The sequence below is a fragment of the Polypterus senegalus genome, chromosome 7, assembly GCF_016835505.1.
Source record: "Polypterus senegalus isolate Bchr_013 chromosome 7, ASM1683550v1, whole genome shotgun sequence".
NCBI lineage: Eukaryota > Metazoa > Chordata > Cladistia > Polypteriformes > Polypteridae > Polypterus > Polypterus senegalus.
Genome location: NC_053160.1, coordinates 75,794,481 through 75,813,922, shown reverse-complemented (window position 1 = coordinate 75,813,922; position 19,442 = coordinate 75,794,481). Strand labels below are relative to the sequence as shown.

Genomic DNA, 19,442 nt, shown 5'->3' with positions numbered 1-19,442 from the left:
CATCCATTCTGAGATTCAAGTCAGAAATTGTGCTAGTGAATCAAGAGAATCGGGGTCATCAGGTGCTATTGATAAGTACAGCTGTGTGTCATCAGCATAGCTGTGGTAGCTCACGTTGTGCCCTGAGATAATCTGACCTAATGGAAGCATATAGATTGAAAAGAGCAGCGGACCCATGATAGAGCCTTGTGGAACACCATATTGGATATCATGTGTCTTTGAGTTGTAATTACCACAACTAACAAAGAATTTTCTCCCTGTCAGGTAGGATTCAAACCAATTTAAGACACTGCCAGAGAGTCCCACCCATTGACTAAGGCGATTTCTAAGAGTATTATGATCAATGGTGTCAAATGCAGCACTCAGATCTAAGAGGATGAGAACAGATAAATGGCCTCTGTCTGCATTCACTCGCAAATCATTTACTACTTTAACGAGTGCAGTTTCTGTGCTGTAATTTGTTCTAAAACCCGACTGAAATTTATCAAGAATAGCATGTTTATTTAGGTGGTCATTTAACTGCATAATGACTGCCTTCTCCAGAACTTTACTTAAAGGCAGGTTAGAGATGGGTCTAAAATTTTCAAGAGCCGAGGGGTCAAGATTATGTTTCTTAAGAAGGGGTTTAACTACAGCAGTCTTAAGACAGTCTGAGAAGACCCTGTATCTAATGACAAATTTACTATGTCAAGAACATTATGAATTAGCATGCCGATACTTCTTTGAAATAATTTGTTGGTATTCGATCAAGGACGCAGGTGGAGGGTTTTAACACTAGAATTACCAGAGCCTACGAAAAAACTCGTAAATCCGTCCCACCTTAAATTGCTTCTTAAAATCATTCACAGCTCTCCACCAGCGTCTTTTGTCATCTAAATGTACTGATAAAAATCAGGCTGTAAAACAGCTGGCTATTCCATCCCCCCACTGACTTAGAACGTGCACAAACTTCTCCCAGATCATGCCTTGATTGATTTTCTGGGAGTGAAGTGGAGTTTTAGAGTGGAAATAATAGATCGTTGTTTGGAACACACACATTTCATGTCTGTTCCGTTTCTACAGTAATCTGTGTAAACACATTGTTAAAACAGAGACGTTTTTTATATTCTACTAGTAGATGACAAAATGTAGGCATAAACTATATAATGTATGAAGCCTGAAGTATCACACAAATACTTTCCCAAAAGCTACAAATCTAACACAGACGTAAACTCAGCTCCCTTCTACATCGGAGCAAGAATGCACATACCGTTGCTTGCATACTAAAGTGTCAGCAGGCACTTTTCGTGGCATTATACACACTTTTGAGCATGCCCTCTGCACACTACTTGTGACTTTAGGCTTTAGGAAGTAAATAAATAAAGGTAAATTGTGTCATAAAATGATTTCTTCAAAACGTCGAATGTTATTTATTTGGCACAGACATGTCTGCATGCACTTCTTGTGGCATTACACATGTATTTTTTGAGCATGTCCGTGCCAAATAAATAACGCTGTTCGTTTTCAAATAATATTGCATTTTTCTCTGTGCTGTGGTTTCTATTACACACCTGAAAGAAAGAGACAATATATGTGAAAACATCATCGCACAAATGCAATATTATTTGAAAACAAACAGCGTCTGATCAGCTGTAAAAATATGGCATTTCTAAATGTTTGCTTTTTTTCAGTCTGATTCTCTCAGACTGTATATTTGTCTCTTATTCAGTGCACGCTGTATGCTACAACATGCTGGCGGTGATCAACGCACATTTTAAAAAAAGAAAGAGACAAATAATATGTGACGTTTTGAAGAAATCATTTTATGACACGATTTACCTTTATTTATTTACTTACTTCCTAAAGTCTAAAGTCACAAGTAGTGTGCAGAGGGCATGCTTCAAAAATATGTGTAATGCCACGAAAAGTGCCTGCTGACACTTTAGTATGCAAGCAATGGTATGTGCATTCTTGCTCCGATGTAGAAGGGAGCTAAGTTTACCTCTGTTACAGCACGTCTATGTGAAAACAGCAGTATCAGATGCGGGGGTGGGGTGTGTTTGGGCTTGTGAACGCGGCCTAGATAATAAAACTGACTAAAATAAAATAAAGCTAACCTTTACAAGTATTATAAATTACACTGGCTGTTACAGACTGAAATCAAATGTATGTTTTTATTCTAAAATAGTAAGACTAAGAGCAGTTTACTTCTCAAAACGGAATGGTGCAGGATCGAACTCGCGACCTTTTGCTTCCCAGTCGGCGACTGATTCTATTGCGCTATCATAATAAACGGGTGTCCATGTCGCATGTTAAGGCGGCTTTTTGTTTCTGCAGTTATATTTTTGAATAAAAGCGCAATTGCTGTGTTAGATTTGTAGCTTTTGTGAAAGTATTTGTGTGATACTTCAGGCTTCCTACATTATATAGTTTATGCCTACATTTTGTCATCTACTAGTAGAATACAAAAAACGTTTCTGTTTTAACAATGTGTTTACACAGATTACTGTAGAAACGGAACAGACATGAAATGCGTGTGTTCCAAACAACGATCTATTATTTCCACTCTAAAACTCCACCTCACTCCCAGAAAATCAATCAAGGTATGAGCTGGGTGAAGTTTGTGAAACGTTCTAAGTCGGTTTGGGGATGGAATAGCCGGCTACTTGCAGCTTTTCTTTTATCAGCACATTTAGATTAACAAAAGACGCTGGCGGAGAGGTGAGAACGGTTTTAAGAAGCGATTTAAGGTTGGACGGATTTATGAGTTTTTTCGTAGGCTCTGGTAATTCTAGTGTTAATTGAGATATTATTTTTTGTAAATCAAGTAAATCTATCCTTGTGGAAGAGTTTAATTTGTTTATAACAGAATGCTGGGGTTTAGGATGATCCTTAGTGTTGGGGAGATATACTATGTTATTTCTAATATCATTAATTTTTTGATTGAAAAATACAGCGATAGCCTCACAGGTTTTACTGGAAGTACTTAGGAGGCATTCCTTTGAGTTACCTGACTTTAGCAGATGATCTATCGTAGAGAATAAGACTCTGGGATTACTAGCATTTTTATTTGTATATGAAACAAGGAAATATTTGTAATTGTCAGTTGTAGTATTTTACTTCACAAAATTTTGCTGAATTTTACTTTTGAATTTTATAGGAGGGAAGTGTATAGAATTTTAAAGGAGGAGGGGATCCTACTTCCACGGTATGCAGTTCTTAATCGTGATCCTGACAGACCTGAAGGTTCGTGGTTTTACATTTTGCTTCCAAAAATAAGAACCATATATTATTTTGTAATGGGTGTACTTTATTTTCATTTTGAAATGTAATTAACATTCTACCTAAAATATACTATTGCAAAGAATTAAATATAGTGGATATGTTTGTTTTTCATCTGTTGTGTAGGTTTTTCAAAGAGCACATGCTTGCTGAAAATTAGGCTATTTTGGCTATGCACACCTAGAATAACTGAAATGAGACAAAACTGGAACATCAGAGAAAAATAACTCATAAATGTTTTTAATGCTGATTTTCAAACAAATAGCTACTGTATAAGAGCAACATATCAGTATCATCAAAAAAACAGTCTATGGTTCAACATAAACATGTTTAGGTTACTTATTTGTTCCTGTAGTCTTCTTTTCCCACCTATGTAGAGTAGCTTTGGTTTGGAGAAAGTTCTGGATGGCTCGATAACTTCTGACATTTCTGCGCTCAGATGTTAAACCATGTTTATAGATACATAGTTGTTGAGCAAGTATGTAACCATGTAACCAGTGTGAAAGCTATTGTGGTTGCACACTCTATGTTGTGTTTATTTATATTTATATATATATATAAAAGAAATTGTATTTGGCCTTCATCAATACTTTGTTTTTGTCTTTGTCTCTGTATGTTTTGATTTCTTTCACGGCTCTTACTGTGTAAAATGTACTTTTTTATGCATAAATTCAAGCTAAATCAATGTAAACAGATTATAAAACACACATTTATATAACCCTATAAAGCATAAATCACAAGTGGTGCATTTGCATCTGCTTTAATAATCTGAATATTTGTGAAAATAAACCTTGTCTGTCTCAAAGCTTTGTGATCCCAGCTCACATTTCCTGTTGAATGATCAGTCTTGTGCTTGTTAACTTCTGCTTCACAATTTGTAGAATCATCCAAAATAGAAATTTCATGCTTGTTTTCATATTCATGGCAACCAACAATAATGTTTAACTTTTTTTTTGGGTGCAGTTTTAATGACACTGGAGCATTTTGCCAAAGAATAGCTCCAGAAGCATACAGTACTTGTGATTGTAAATGGAGGGGTTTTAAGAAACTAGACTACTGTATTTAATGGGTTACTAACCTTTTCCCAGTTTTGTGTGTGCATGTAAAAACATTTAGTGACATTATTTTATTTGCAGTGGACAACTGCTTGAGTAAGCTGGTCCTGCTAGCACTTGTTTAGATTGATTGATTAAATATGTACCTCTTTGGTATAAAGAAACTGTTATTTACAGATGTAGACATTTAAAATGTGCAAGACATTTTGACTTGGTTTGAGTTGTATGAGCTGTAGCAGATGATAAAAGATAACTTGGCTTTAGACATTTACAGTAAACTACCTTACAAATCACCATGTGGAACATTGAAATTTTGAAAGGGCATGTGGAGCACTTGAATCATTAGAAAATGGACAGGTTTGATTCCTTGTCAAGGCTTAGTGATAGAATTAAAGTTTATGCTGTTAAGACCCCAAAAATGATATTTATTATATTTATTGTATTATGTTGTTTACCCCTTGTAGTTTGTAGTGATGACTGAAAAAAACTTGTTTTTATGCAGAATTGAGGGAAGATTGTTTGTTTATGATATAATAGAAGCTAATCATTGTTTTAAACTGTTTTACACTATATCTTGTGAACATTGTATGCACATTGTATGTACATTTTTTATTTATATAGCTCCTTTCCCATGCTTACTTGAGAACTTATTACAAAAATCATAAAATCTATAACTGTGGATGTTAGTAGCACTATAACTACTTTGTGAGAAAATGTACAGTAATCCATACTCTTCATTCTGTAAATTTTAGGCATGAAAGTCTTTAGTGTGATGACATATGGTAGTATGAGTAATGGTTTTAATGTGCTTGTGCTAATATTACCATGTTTCTGTTCTGTAATTAATAAAGTTTTACTGAATATGGTTTATTTTTTATCTAGGAATACATACTATACAGTATTAAGGGTTGTTGCTACTGTTGGAAAAAAAATAAAGAATAGAAGATATACTTATTTAATACTAATAGTATTTAAGATGCATTTAATGATGCTCTGATCAATCAGCCACCGATCTAAATCGGACTATTTTGCTCTCTAAATGGCTCAAAAGATAAACCTGTAAATTGGCAGATCTGAAAAAAATATTTCTTCATTATTTACTTTTCTGTGCTTTACTGTTAATAAGTTGTAGTACTTCTTTACACAAAGTATTACTGTGTGAAAAGGTTGCAGATTAATATAGTGTAACAAATGCACTTCTTGGAGGAAGTGTATATGTTGTTTTGTTTCTGTACATAGAGAGCAACCTGGTAGACTTTAGGAGAGAGACAACAAAAATATTGTCATATAAATTAAAGAAAGTAAAGTAATAAACGGAGGGTTGCACAGTATACTAGTACGGGGGAAAAATGCTGAAAAACCCACTTTACATTGGTATGTTACCAGCATTTTGGGATTTTGAATGCCAGAAACAAATGTCTTTCCTTTCAATCCCATTCCCCATTCCTTCAACACTTACAAATGTAGATGTGGAAAAATGTCGGTTATGTAAAACAAAACCATAGGATGTGACGCAATCTGGACTTAATGGGGGACCCACCCACACCAGGGATATTGAAGTAAGTTTGGTGAAGTTATGTGTTATTTGCTTCGGAACCATTTTTTACCAGTTTAAAATTTTAACACGATTCAACACTTACATCAACTTTACCAGTATTAATGGTCTGGACTGGCATGATCATAGTTTAATAATGCTTGTAGGAGACTGCTCACATAGTTCAATGCAAAGTTTGATAAACCTTTGTCTGGTAGAAACAAGATTGTGTGTTTTAATGTTAAAAGAAATGTGGAAGCCTGTGAAAAACGAGTAAAGGAGGCTTTATGTACTCTCTGTTTGGATGTAGTTGTAGGAATATTGCAGTAAATTCAAATGAAGTGAGGATGAGTGTAATCAAGTAGGCAGAACTTGCAAACAAAAAAGTCATTAAATGAATGAGACAGGTAGAGGTCATGTACATTGGAGAAATAGGAATGCTAGACAGCCGAACAGTGTCTTACAGCATGCCTTAGAATTGAAGTGTATGTGTGTGAGAGAGAGAGCATGTGTGAGTTCAGTGGCAGGGAAACAACCTGTCTGGATTCCCCCTGGATGCTAGAGGATGGGTATCTCAGCAGGTCGTGGAGTGACTTTCATTCCGTTTAGGTCAACAGGTGGTAGACCTGATTCCCATGCTACAGATAATTTTCAGAGTTTGTGCCTTTTAACAATGAGAACTGAGGCAGAACTGGAGTGTGTGATCCCCAAACAGTCATGGTGGAATAAGCATTACCATGTGACCTCTTTAAAACATGTAGATGGTTACCGCTAACACTCTGTTTATCACTACCTGTATCTTCTCTTTAAAGTACATGCATCTGTTGTAATATATTTTTCTTTCTTGGATTTGTTGTGGATGTTGAGAAATGCTGTAAGTGTACTAGCTTGTGTTAATACAAGAGGGAGTTGGTTAAATATGGTGTTACTAAAAAGAAAAGAGTTTATGTGAGTTGAATAAGAAATTGGAGCTTTGAAAAACAAAAGTTATCAACAAGAAACATTTAAGTGAGAGTCTTGTGCTGATTTAAGGAAACATTTTTTTTTGTGCAATTTAAGATTTATTTTTCATCAGCATTTCACTTGAGCACAATGATTTGCTTGTATCAGTTTCAGTGCCATGCTATTCATTAATGCACTGTAACTGGCTTTTTATCAACTAATATAAGAAACCATTAAGTTTGTGTTCTGCTCTGTACTGGGAGTGACTCACATCTAGGAAACTAGCTGTATGAGAAGTCCCAGATAGAGAAAGATACACACACACTCGCTCACTCTGGTCTTTGCTATTAATTTGATTCCCCTATATATGGGGTTTGCCTGTGACTCTCATTTGCTTTGATTTATTACAGGGACTCAGGTTTCCTCCCACATGCTTATTGACCCTGAAGTGGCCTGCTGTAATTTAATTCATGATATTCTTATTTAGTGTGCTTCCATTTAAGGACCCATTGCACTCTCTACAGTAATTACAGATACAGTATAAATATAACAAATGAAACATTAACACACAGTACAACCAAAGAAGTCTGATGAAATGTGTACAAAAAGATACATGCACATATATGTGAAAAGGGCGAAGCTATGGCTGGGAACTATTTTGCATCATCTTGTTAGGAGCACAGGGTAGTGGATAAAATGAGTCTTCACAACGTGCCAAAAAATTTTGCAGGCTCTACAGAAGTGGGAGGTGAGAAAGAATTAGCCACAGTAGCAGATCTGTCTGTGATGGAAGAACAAACTATGTAACTTAACCACTTTTTTATTCCAACTAACATGTAAAGAGCCTTTTTTTTTTTTTTTTTGGGCATTAACACTTTTTTACATTAAAACATTTTTATTAAATCTCAAAAGTATAATAATGATACAAATAATACTAGTAATGATAAATAAAAATTATATGAAATCAACAATAGCAAAAATAATAGTAACAGTAATAATAATACTTCTAATAATGCCAAAACAGTATGTAATCTAATCTCAAAATGAGTCCTTTGCGTGTTAAATCTTACAGCATGGTAAAAAAACAATAGTCCAACATCACAATAGGGACAATAATAGCGTGTTTCTTTTGGAATTTTCTTTCCAGATTTTTACATTTTTTAAAATCAAACTGCACAGGTACTAGGTTGATTCTGTTGTTTTTCTGTTGGAGGTATATAATCAGTAAAATGTCTAAAATAAGACGCTCTGGATAGATCCACGATGTGCTGGGTCAACAGTCTCTCATTAGCAGTAGTGTGGATGGTTGATGTGCGGCATTATTTGTTCTACAAGCTGGCATGTAAAGTTTGCATGAGGTACAGTTTCTCCAGCTTTTTGTTTGTATAAGATGAATGCATTCCAAATGCACTCTTCCACCAGATGACAAAAATACCTTTTTGTAGTATTTCATTTGTTGTCTCCACATAACAGGATAGAAAGTCAATTCTTGATTCGCTTGATCTACACTGCCCATCGTGATATTGTATTCGACCACAGCAGAAGGCTTAGTAACCTGCTTTCTACCTTTTTCCGACACAATGACTTTAGCTGCATTGTGTACAGTTCTAAGATGACAGACATCTTTCTTGACTTTCCATTTTAGCTTTACCTTTTTGCCAAGCTACTAGCGCACCTCGCTGGAATTTAGGTAGTTGTTATAAGACACTTGGTCAAAATTATCATAAAAAAATCAAAGTTATGCATTTTTCATGTAGCATACTTGCATGTAACCATCCAACTAAATAATTCAGTAAAATATAAGTATTTGCATATAAACTGCATATACAGTGCATCCGGAAAGTATTCACAGTGCATCACTTTTTCCACATTTTTTATGTTACAACCTTATTCCAAAATGGATTAAATTCATTTTTTTCCTCCGAATTCTACACACAACACCCCATGAAAAAAGTTTACTTGAGGTTTTTGCAAATTTATTAAAAATAAAAAAACTGAGAAATCACATGTACATACAGTGGTGTGAAAAACTATTTGCCCCCTTCCTGATTTCTTATTCTTTTGCATGTTTGTCACACAAAATGTTTCTGATCATCAAACACATTTAACCATTAGTCAAATATAACACAAGTAAACACAAAATGCAGTTTTTAAATGATGGTTTTATTATTTAGGAGAAAAAATCCAAACCTACATGGCCCTGTGTGAAAAAGTAATGGCCCCCTTGTTAAAAAATCACCTAACTGTGGTGTATCACACCTGAGTTCAATTTCCGTAGCCACCCCAGGCCTGATTACTGCCACACCTGTTTCAATCAAGAAATCACTTAAATAGGAGCTGCCTGACACAGAGAAGTAGACCAAAAGCACCTCAAAAGCTAGACATCATACCAAGATCCAAAGAAATTCAGGAACAAATGAGAACAGAAGTCATTGAGATCTATCAGTCTGGTAAAGGTTATAAAGCCATTTCTAAAGCTTTGGGACTCCAGCGAACCACAGTGAGAGCCATTATCCACAAATGGCAAAACATGGAACAGTGGTGAACCTTCCCAGGAGTGGCCGGCCGACCAAAATTACCCCAAGAGCGCAGAGACGACTCATCCGAGAGGTCACAAAAGACCCCAGGACAACGTCTAAAGAACTGCAGGCCTCGCTTGCCTCAATTAAGGTCAGTGTTCATGACTCCACCATAAGAAAGAGACTGGGCAAAACGGCCTGCATGGCAGATTTCCAAGACGCAAACCACTGTTAAGCAAAAAGAACATTAGGGCTCGTCTCAATTTTGCTAAGAAACATCTCAATGATTGCCAAGACTTTTGGGAAAATACCTTGTGGACTGATGAGACAAAAGTTGAACTTTTGGAAGGCAAATGTCCGTTACATCTGGCGTAAAATGAACACAGCATTTCAGAAAAAGAACATCATACCAACAGTAAAATATGGTGGTGGTAGTGTGATGGTCTGGGGTTGTTTTGCTGCTTCAGGACCTGGAAGGCTTGCTGTGATAGATGGAACCATGAATTCTACTGTCTACCAAAAATCCTGAAGGAGAATGTCCGGCCATCTGTTCGTCAACTCAAGCTGAAGCGATCTTGGGTGCTGCAACAGGACAATGACCCAAAACACACCAGCAAATCCACCTCTGAATGGCTGAAGAAAAACAAAATGAAGACTTTGGAGTGGCCTAGTCAAAGTCCTGACCTGAATCCAATTGAGATGCTATGGCATGACCTTAAAAAGGCGGTTCATGCTAGAAAACCCTCAAATAAAGCTGAATTACAACAATTCTGCAAAGATGAGTGGGCCAAAATTCTTCCAGAGCGCTGTAAAAGACTCACTGCAAGTTATCGCAAACGCTTGATTGCAGTTATTGCTGCTAAGGGTGGCCCAACCAGTTATTAGGTTCAGGGGGCAATTACTTTTCACACAGGGCCATGTAGGTTTGGATTTTTTCTCCCTAAATAATAAAACCATCATTTAAAAACTGCATTTTGTGTTTACTTGTGTTATATTTGACTAATGGTTAAATGTGTTTGATGATCAGAAACATTTTGTGTGACAAACATGCAAAAGAATAAGAAATCAGGAAGGGGGCAAATAGTTTTTCACACCACTGTAAGTATTTGCAGCCTTTGCTCAATACTTTGTCGATGCACCTTTGGCAGCAATTACAGCCTCAAGTCTTTTTGAATATGATGCCACAAGCTTGGCACACCTATCCTTGATCAGTTTCGCCCGTTCCTCTTTGCAGCACCTCTCAAGCTCCATCAGGTTGAATGGGAAGCATCGGTGCACAGCCATTTTAAGATCTCTCCAGAGATGTTCAATCAGATTCAAGTCTGGGCTCTGGCTGGGCCACTCAAGGACATTCACAGAGTTGTCCTGAAGCCACTCCTTTGATAACTTGGCTGTGTGTTTAGGGTCATTGTCCTGCTGAAAGATGAACTGTCGCCCCAGTCTGAGGTCAAGAGCGCTCTAGAGCAGGATTTCATCCAGGATGTCTCTGTACATTGCTGCAGTCATCTTTCCCTTTATCCTGACTAATCTCCCAGTTCCTGCCGCGGAAAAACATCTTCACAACATGATGCTGCCACCACCATGCTTCACTTTAGGGATGGTATTGGCCTGGTGATGAGCGGTGCCTGGTTTCCTCCAAATGTGACGCCTGGCATTCACACCAAAGAGTTCAATCTTTGTCTCATCAGACCAGAGAATTTTGTTTCTCATGGTCTGAGAGTCATTCAGGTGTCTTTTGGCAAACTAAGGAGGGCTGCCATGTGCCTTTTACTAAGGAGTGGCTTCCGTCTGGCCACTCTACCATACAGGCCTGATTTGTGGATTGCTGCAGAGATGGTTGTCCTTCTGTAAGGTTCTCCCCTTTCCACAGAGGATCTCTGGAGCTCTGACAGAGTGACCATCGGGTTCTTGGTCACCTCCCTGACTAAGGCCCTTCTCCCCCGATCGCTCAGTTTAGATTGCCAGCCAGCTCTAGGAAGAGTCCTGGTGGTTTCGAACTGCTTCCACTTACAGATGATGGAGGCCACTGTGCTCATTGGGACCTTCAAAGCAGCAGAAATTTTTCTGTAACCTGTTTGTGCTCTGACATGAACTGTCAACTGTGGGACCTTATATAGACAGGTGTGTGCCTTTCCAAATCATGTCCAATCAACTGAATTTACCACAGGTGGACTCCAATTAAGCTGCAGAAACATCTCAAGGATGATCAAGGGAAACAGGATGCACCTGAGCTCAATTTTGAGCTTCATGGCAAAGGGTGTGCATACTTATGTACATGTGCTTTCTCATCTTTTTATTTTTAATAAATTTGCAGAAACCCCAAGTAAACTTTTTTCACGTTGTCATTATGGGGTGTTGTGTGTAGAATCCTGAGTAAAAAATGAATTTAATCCATTTTAGAATAAGGCTGTAACATAACAAAATGTGGAAAAAGTGAAGCGCTGTAAATACTTTCCGGATGCACTGTGTCCTTACTTACAATCCAGTGACATGACACTTTTTTTCATAAATGTAGAATTTTTATTTTCTCATCTAGTGATATCATGTTATGCTTCCTGTTAGCTTTGGAGGGATTGCATTAACCACATAACTTTTTTTTATTTGGATCTATTTTTTTCGCAGTAACAAAGGGTGCACGTGTAACCCCCTGTTTTAAACATTTCTGTTTTAGTGTCCCTTTCTGATGAGTCAGTTGAATCATTACAGTGTTGTTAGGGACAGTATAGATTGGGGTGTTTTTGAAAATACTTGTGAAAATATTCATGAGCTGACTGACAGTGTTACTTTTTATATCCTCTTCTGTGAAGAGGTTTGCATTTTCAGCTAAAGTATTGTGATTTTCAACATGTAAATCCGTGGTTCACTAACAAACTAAAGATTCTACGTCAGGTAAAAGAAAAAGCCCATAAAACAGGTGATAAAGATGCCTACAGACAGGCCAAAAATAACCTAAACTGTGCAATCAGATATGCTAAATGAAAATGCAAAAATAAACTGAAACTTCAGTTTTTCAGAAAACAACGCACTCTTTTGTATGGAGTAGCCATAAGTCTGTTACAAATTACATCTTTCATTTCTTACTCAGATTTACTCCCTGATAATCATAGCAAGTATTACGGTATATTTGAGCATGGTACTGAATATCTGCAATTCCTTTTTTCCTCCGATTCTGAATTGGTTTTGACACCAGCCACTTCACAAATGTCTCACCCTTCTAGAAGCTGTTTGCTTCACGAACTGCAAAAGGTCAGCCAGTCTGGATTCTGTCTCACCTGCAACAGTCAAACACTATGCTAGGCAGCTCAATTCACATGGATCTTTTAATGCAATCTGGTACACTAAACTTTGCAAGAGAGACTGGTTACATTTTCTGTTATTGTTTATATTGTCAAAAGTGATAGAATAAGCTGCTTCAATTATCACAGACCTATTGCTTTTATATAAGTGCTAATGAAAGTATTTGAACAGCTTGTTCCAACCCATCTGAAATCTGTTACTGCTACTGATCTTGACCCTCTTCAGTTTGCATATCGAGCAAATAGATCTGTGCATAATGCCATCTGCATGGACCTTCACTTTGTGCTGGAGCATTTGATTGTACAGGGATTTGTGCCAGAATACTTTAAGCTTTTAACACCATTGTCAACTGAAGTTCTACAGACTGAACTGAATCCTTCCATCTGTTAATGGATTTACAGTTTTCTGACATAACGAAAGCAATATATTTGTGTGGGCTCCCGCCTCTCATACTGACTGACTTTCTGTTAGAACAAGTGCCCCTCAAGGCTGTGTATTTCCTCTCTACTTTGTTCTCTGTACTCCAATGACTGTAGGTCCACCGATCCTTCAATAAAATCATTAAGTTTGCTGATGACACCACCATTGTTGGTCTGATTACTAATGGTAACGAAAGAGCTAATAGCAAAGAGGTGTCTCTTCTTGTCTCTTTTATGCTTCCAACAACCTAGTCCTCAAGATCACCAAGACAGTGGAAATGGTCACTGCCTTTCACAAACAGCAGATACAATCTCTCTCTCTCTCTCCCTCTCTGCTCAGTAGCAATTGTACTTCTTAGACCAACTAAAGAAATCAAATATTTTCCAGTTAATCCTATTTCAATTTGAAAAAGCCATAATTTGAAAGTGTAATCACATTCTCCATTGATGTCTGGTTTGGTTCAACAACTATACACTCCAAAAATAAATTACAAAATGTTGTAAAATCTTCTGTGAAAATAATTTGCTGTGCTCTTCCATCTGTTGCAGAACTGTATACATCTCACTGACCATATCAAAAGGCACACCACAAACTGGTCTCACCTGGCTCATTGCTTGTTCCAGAAACTCCTCTCTGGTAAATGCCTCAGGCCAATTAAAACTAAAACTGCCAGACACTTCAATAGCTTATTTCTTGGAACCATAGCCCTGTCAAACCAGTAACTTAGTCTTCTTTGTATATTCATGTGTTCAGTCATATGAATGTGTGTACAGAATATGTACATGTATGTGTGTGAATGTGCATACACACTACCCACACACTCATTTACACATTTCCTTTATAATTGTACTATTCTGTAACTTTGTATGGAATTTTATTTCAAACTTATGATATTTATTATATTTGTAAGTGATGATGTGTCAATTCCTATACATTAAGTACTAGCGAACAAAAGTGATTCTGATTTGGCACAGGCACACTAAGGTAAAATTATTGCAGATCTCGTTGTGTTAGCACATCTTTGCTGCCGTTTCTCTTTTAATTTAATGCATGCTCCGTGCAAAATGCTGAAAAGATGGAAAAAAATTACACGGCAAAGGCTTTGTTATTGAACTCTTATTTCATCTCTGCCATATAAGTGATCTAAAACTATTTGAATGAAATACTTTTAAGCTCTATCAAAAAAAAAAAAAAAAAAAAAATAATACTTCCCTGTCATGACTGCTCCTTTAACAGTAGAATTCTTGAAGCCTACGAAAAAAATCCTGGCCTGCCTTAAATCCCTTTGCACCTCTCAATTCAGCGTCTTTTGTTTAGTAAATGTGTCAATAAGCACAAACAGCCTGCTATCCCAACCCCGCCACCACCATAGAAAAGGAAAAGTTCTCCCAGCTCGAGCCTTGTTTATCTGGGAGTGAGATACCTGGAGCTGTATAGGGTAAATAATATATTGTTATTTGGAACACATGCATTGCACATGTGTTCCATGTCTACAGAAATCTATGTAAGTGTAGGATGACAGGAAATGCAAGAAATGTCTGGTGCAGCTGCGTTGTTCTTATATGTGAGTGGACGTTTCTTGCGGGGAGGACTTCTGTTCTCTAAGTTATAGATTGTCTTTATTTTAAAGCTGGAGTGTCAGATCGGGGGGAGCATGAACACAAAAAAAGTGCTAACATTTACACCAGCTATTACAGACTCAAATCAAAAGTATGTTTTTATTGTATAATAGCAACAATAAGAGCAGCTCATTATTCAAAATGTTTAATTTGGGAGCGGGCAGGATCAAACCCGCGCCCCGTTGTGTCAGTAGTTCTTAACACTGTGCTACCAAAACAGTTGTCAACGAAGTACACTAACCGATTTCTTTTTCTTCGGTTATATTCTTGAACAGAAGTGCACTTGTTTTGTTATACTTTTACCTTTTGTGAAAGTGTTTATTTGATATTTGGACTTTAGTCTTCACATATTGTACACTTCATGTAAAAATTTTGTCGTTAGTACTAAAACATGAAAAAAGTTTGTCTTTTAGGTATGTGTTCAACATTTCTTGCATTCCCTGTCATTTTACACTTACATAGAGCTTTGTAAACAAGGAAAACACGTGAAATGCATGTGTTCAAAATAACGATATATTATTTACCCTATACAGCTCCAGGTACCTCACTCCCAGATTAGCAAGGCTTGAGTTGGGAGAGTTTTTTGCCCTTTCTGCGGCAGTGGGAGGATGAGATGGCAGGCTGCTTGTACTGATCAGCACATTTGCAAAACAACAGATGCTGAATGGAGAGATGTGAAGGGGATTTAAGGTGGGCCAGGATTATGTAGGCTTCAGGAATACTAGTGTTAAATTAGGGAGGGATCTCATTTTCACTGCCACATCACAGTTTCTTTAATAAGCCTATGCGGTTGTCTTCCATAGCACTGTAATGTCTATTGTGCCCCTATATCCCTTCCACCCAGAGGGGACAGTCATTTCCACATCTCAGTCTTTTCTGTAGAAATGTGTGCCCCCTGTCTGCTGCATGCAAAATGAACATTAGAGCGGTACAATAGCCCAAAATGTATTGTCTTTGGGCAATATTTACTGTTTAAAAAATAAAGTGTAAAGAAAATGTCGTGTTTTTTTAATAATTTTAGCTTATGTGACATTCTCTAAAATCATTTAAAATATGAAGGCCTTTTTCGTGATGCTATGTTCTTCTTTTATCTGGTAAACAAACATCCTGCTAGTTCAAACCTGTCATGTTTTCTAAGAAGTTTCTCAACATGGAAATAGCTATAAGCAAATGATTCACTTAGTATCACAAGGTCACTTTTCTTAAGGAGAAACTGAGTGTTAAAATGATATATTTGGTTGACATTTAGAGTAATACAAATTAAACAAAAACAATAGCATTTTTATGAAATTGTTCATTTCTAGTTAGATGCTTATGACAACTGAAAAAATGTTTTTTAAAATAAAAAAAAAAAAAGTTGCATTTGCAAAGGTTTTGGGCATCCTTTCAATTGCAAAGTCTCAGATTTGTTTGCTCATTAGTTTGGTTAACAATTGTAATTAGGAATTGACAGCTGACTTTTTGATACTTCAAGCATTATGCAACTCTGCAAATATGGGGTCTTCTAAGCAACTAACCAAGGATCTGAAAATTAAACTAATTGATGCCTACAGGGGCGGGCTATCAAAAGATTTCAAAGTCTATCCAGCTGGCAATTTCCACAGTCGGAATTGTCATTAAGAAATAACAATTAAATAGAACTGTAGAGGTTAGTTCAAGATCAGGAAGACCAAGAAAACTCACAGGTAGAACAGCTCGTATACTGTGCAGTAAGATAAATTAAAACCCTACATATAGATTCAAGGAACCTGTAAGCAGATTAAGAAAGGACTGGTTGTGCACTTCTGTGCAGAGTTACTTACATGGACTTGGCCTTCATGGAAGAGCCATCAGAAGAAAGCCTTAGCTGCGATCTTGTAACAAAAAAACACATCTTTAGTATAAAAAAAAAACCAAAATTTGCATAAGATGGAGGCATTGACAGAGGCATTCTGGAACCAAGTGCCATGCACAGAAGTTAAAATCTAAGTCTCTGGCCACAAAAAATTTGTTGTAGGAAAAAAGTAGTAGCATTTGAAGAAAAGAACACTGACAGCTTTTAAATACAAGGTTGATAATACGTTTTGTGGCACAATTGCCCGCATAATCCCCAGAATTAAACATCATTTAAATCTGTGGGTAGATCTTAAGCGTGCTGTGATCACAAGACAGCCTAAGAATATTTTACAGCTGGAAGTGACCTGTATAGAAAAGTGGAAAAGAATTCAAAAACTTATAGCTTGCTAGAAAGCCTATTGCAAACTGCGTTTTGCCAAAAGGAGTGTTACAAATTATTTACTTTGGGTTCCCAAACGTTTGCAAATACCACATTTACTCCTTTACATTTTTTGTCAAGTTAAATGTAACTGTACATTACCATTACTCTGTTAATAAAAATGTCATTGTTTTAGTATGTTTACTGTCAAAGTTGTATTTTACTTCAAATGTTTAAACAAAAATTTGTGATTTGGCCAGATGCATCTGAACCTTTGCATGGAACTATGTTTAAATGTTGATGGTTATATACTTAACAAATGTTTTTATGGGCCACTGTCCCATTTATTAATGTGTTGTTCATGTTTATTTTGGTTTTAGTTTGTGTTTCTAGGTTTATTACGTTTTAAAATTAACCATCTTGATTTTTGTTTTTTAGAATGCAGCTTGGTTGAAGGAGAAGATCATGTAGAAGTCAATGGTGAGATTTTCCAGAAACCATTTGTGGAGAAGCCAGTGAGTGCCGAGGACCATAATGTGTATATTTACTACCCAACATCTGCAGGAGGTGGAAGCCAAAGGTTGTTTCGTAAGGTAAAACAAAATAGATAAAAACTCAGCTTTGTCTGTCTGTCCTTCTGCTTCAAGTGTTGCAGAACTACAATAATCATGCAGATCATACAGATCATACAGATCATGAAAGGCAATAACATTTTTCTTGAAACTGAAGTATTACTCAGTGGTTAGCATTTATTTGTTCAATTTGACTACAAGCCAAAAATAAGCTGAATAGTGAAAGCACAAAGACATAAGCATTTGAGGTTTGAGTGGTCTGCGATTTTACATATTGTTTAATATCAACGGTAAAACATAATATCAAGGGTAAAACATGTGGGTTAGTCATCTAGACATGTACTTGATCAGTGTTGAAGGTGGTAGTAGTATAGTCCTCCACCATAGAGAATAGCTAGCACAGAAGTAGCTTAACTAAGCAGTGAGGAATATCTCTTTACATCATGCAGTATGTCAGATATTACAAATTAAACCAAAAAAGTGGCAGGTGTTTAGATATTAAATGGAGGAAATTAAAGTCAACATTTTCAAAGGTCCTTTCAAAACCCGAGAAAAGCTTGAAAAATATGCTCAATATTGTGAATTAAACTGTCTTAAACCTCTCAACTTCATGTTGTTATTTTTAACAATGGCCAGGAAAGATAGGAGTTGTTCAGCGAGTCTTTAGAAAATGTAACCATTGACAGAAGTGTTGGTCAGTGGTAAATAAGAAACTGCATGCATACAGTCCTATGAAAAAGTTTTTGAACCTCTCTCAGCCTGCATAATAATTTACTCTACTTTCAACAAAAAAAGATAACAGTGATATGTCTTTCATTTCCTAGGAAAGTCTGAGTAGTGGTGTGTTTTCCGAACAAAGAATTTTAGTGAAGCAGTATTTAGTTGTATGAAATTAAATCAAATGTGAAAAACTGGCTGTGCAAAAATTTGGGTACCCTTGTAATTTTGCTGATTAGAATGCATATAACTGCGCAATACTGATTACTTGCAACACCAAATTGGTTGGATTAACTTGTTAAGCCTCGAACTTCATAGACGGTGTTTCCAATCATGAGAAAAGGTATTTAAGGTGGTCAGTTGCAAGTTGTGCTTGACAGCATGGGATTCTCAAAGCAACTCTCAAAAGATCTGAAAACCAAGATTGTTCAGTATCATGGTTTAGGGGAAGGCTACAAAAAGCTATCTCAGAGATTTCAACTCTAAGGAATGTAATCAGGAAATGGTAGGCCACAGACACAGTTGCTGCTAAACCCAGGTCTGGCAGGCCAAGAAAAATACAAGAGCGGCATATGCGCAGGATTGTGAGAATGGTTACAGACAACGCACAGATCACCTCCAAAAACCTGCGAAGAACGTCTTGCTGCAGATGGTGCATCTCTACATTGTTCTACAATTCAGCACAAAAAACATCTATATGGCAGGGTGATGAGAAAGAAGAAGCCCTTTCTGTACTCACGCCACAAACAGAGTTGCTTGTTGTATGCAAATGCTCATTTAGACAAGCCAGATTCATTTTGGAACAACGTGCTTTGGACTGATGAGACAAAAATTTGAGTTATTTGGTCGCAACAAATAGCGCTTTGCATGGCGGAAGAAGAACACCGCATTCCAAGAAAAACCCCTGCTACCTATTGTCAAATTTGGTGGAGGTTCCATCATGCTGTGTGGCTAGTTCAGGGACTGGGGCCCTTGTTAAAGTCAAGGGTTGCATGAATTCAACCCAATATCAACAAATTCTTCAGGATAATGTTCAAGCATCAGTCACAAAGTTGAAGTTACTCAGGGGTTGGGTATTCCAACAAGACAATGACCCAAAACACAGTTCGAAATCTACAAAGGCATTCATGCAGAGGGAGAAGTACAATGTTCTGGAATGGCCGTCACAGTCCCCTGACTTGAATGTCATTGAAAATCAATGAGATGATTTGAAGCAGGCTGCCCATGCTCGGCAGCCATCAAATTTAACTGAGCTGGAGAGATTTTGTATGGAAGAATGGCCACAAATACCTCCATCCAGAATCCAGACACT

General features: G+C 37.0%; 1 protein-coding gene across 12 annotated transcripts in view; it reads left to right on the top strand.

Annotated features, from left to right (window-relative positions):
- ppip5k2 (diphosphoinositol pentakisphosphate kinase 2) overlaps positions 1–19,442 on the top strand; it is a 282,209-nt gene that overhangs the window by 72,162 nt on the left and 190,605 nt on the right. For all 12 annotated transcript variants that reach the window (XM_039758896.1, XM_039758895.1, XM_039758903.1 and 9 more), the window contains exons 5-6: positions 3,140–3,225; positions 17,280–17,434. In XM_039758896.1, the coding sequence (XP_039614830.1) occupies positions 3,140–3,225; positions 17,280–17,434 (241 nt within the window). The remainder of the gene's footprint in view (positions 1–3,139; positions 3,226–17,279; positions 17,435–19,442) is intronic.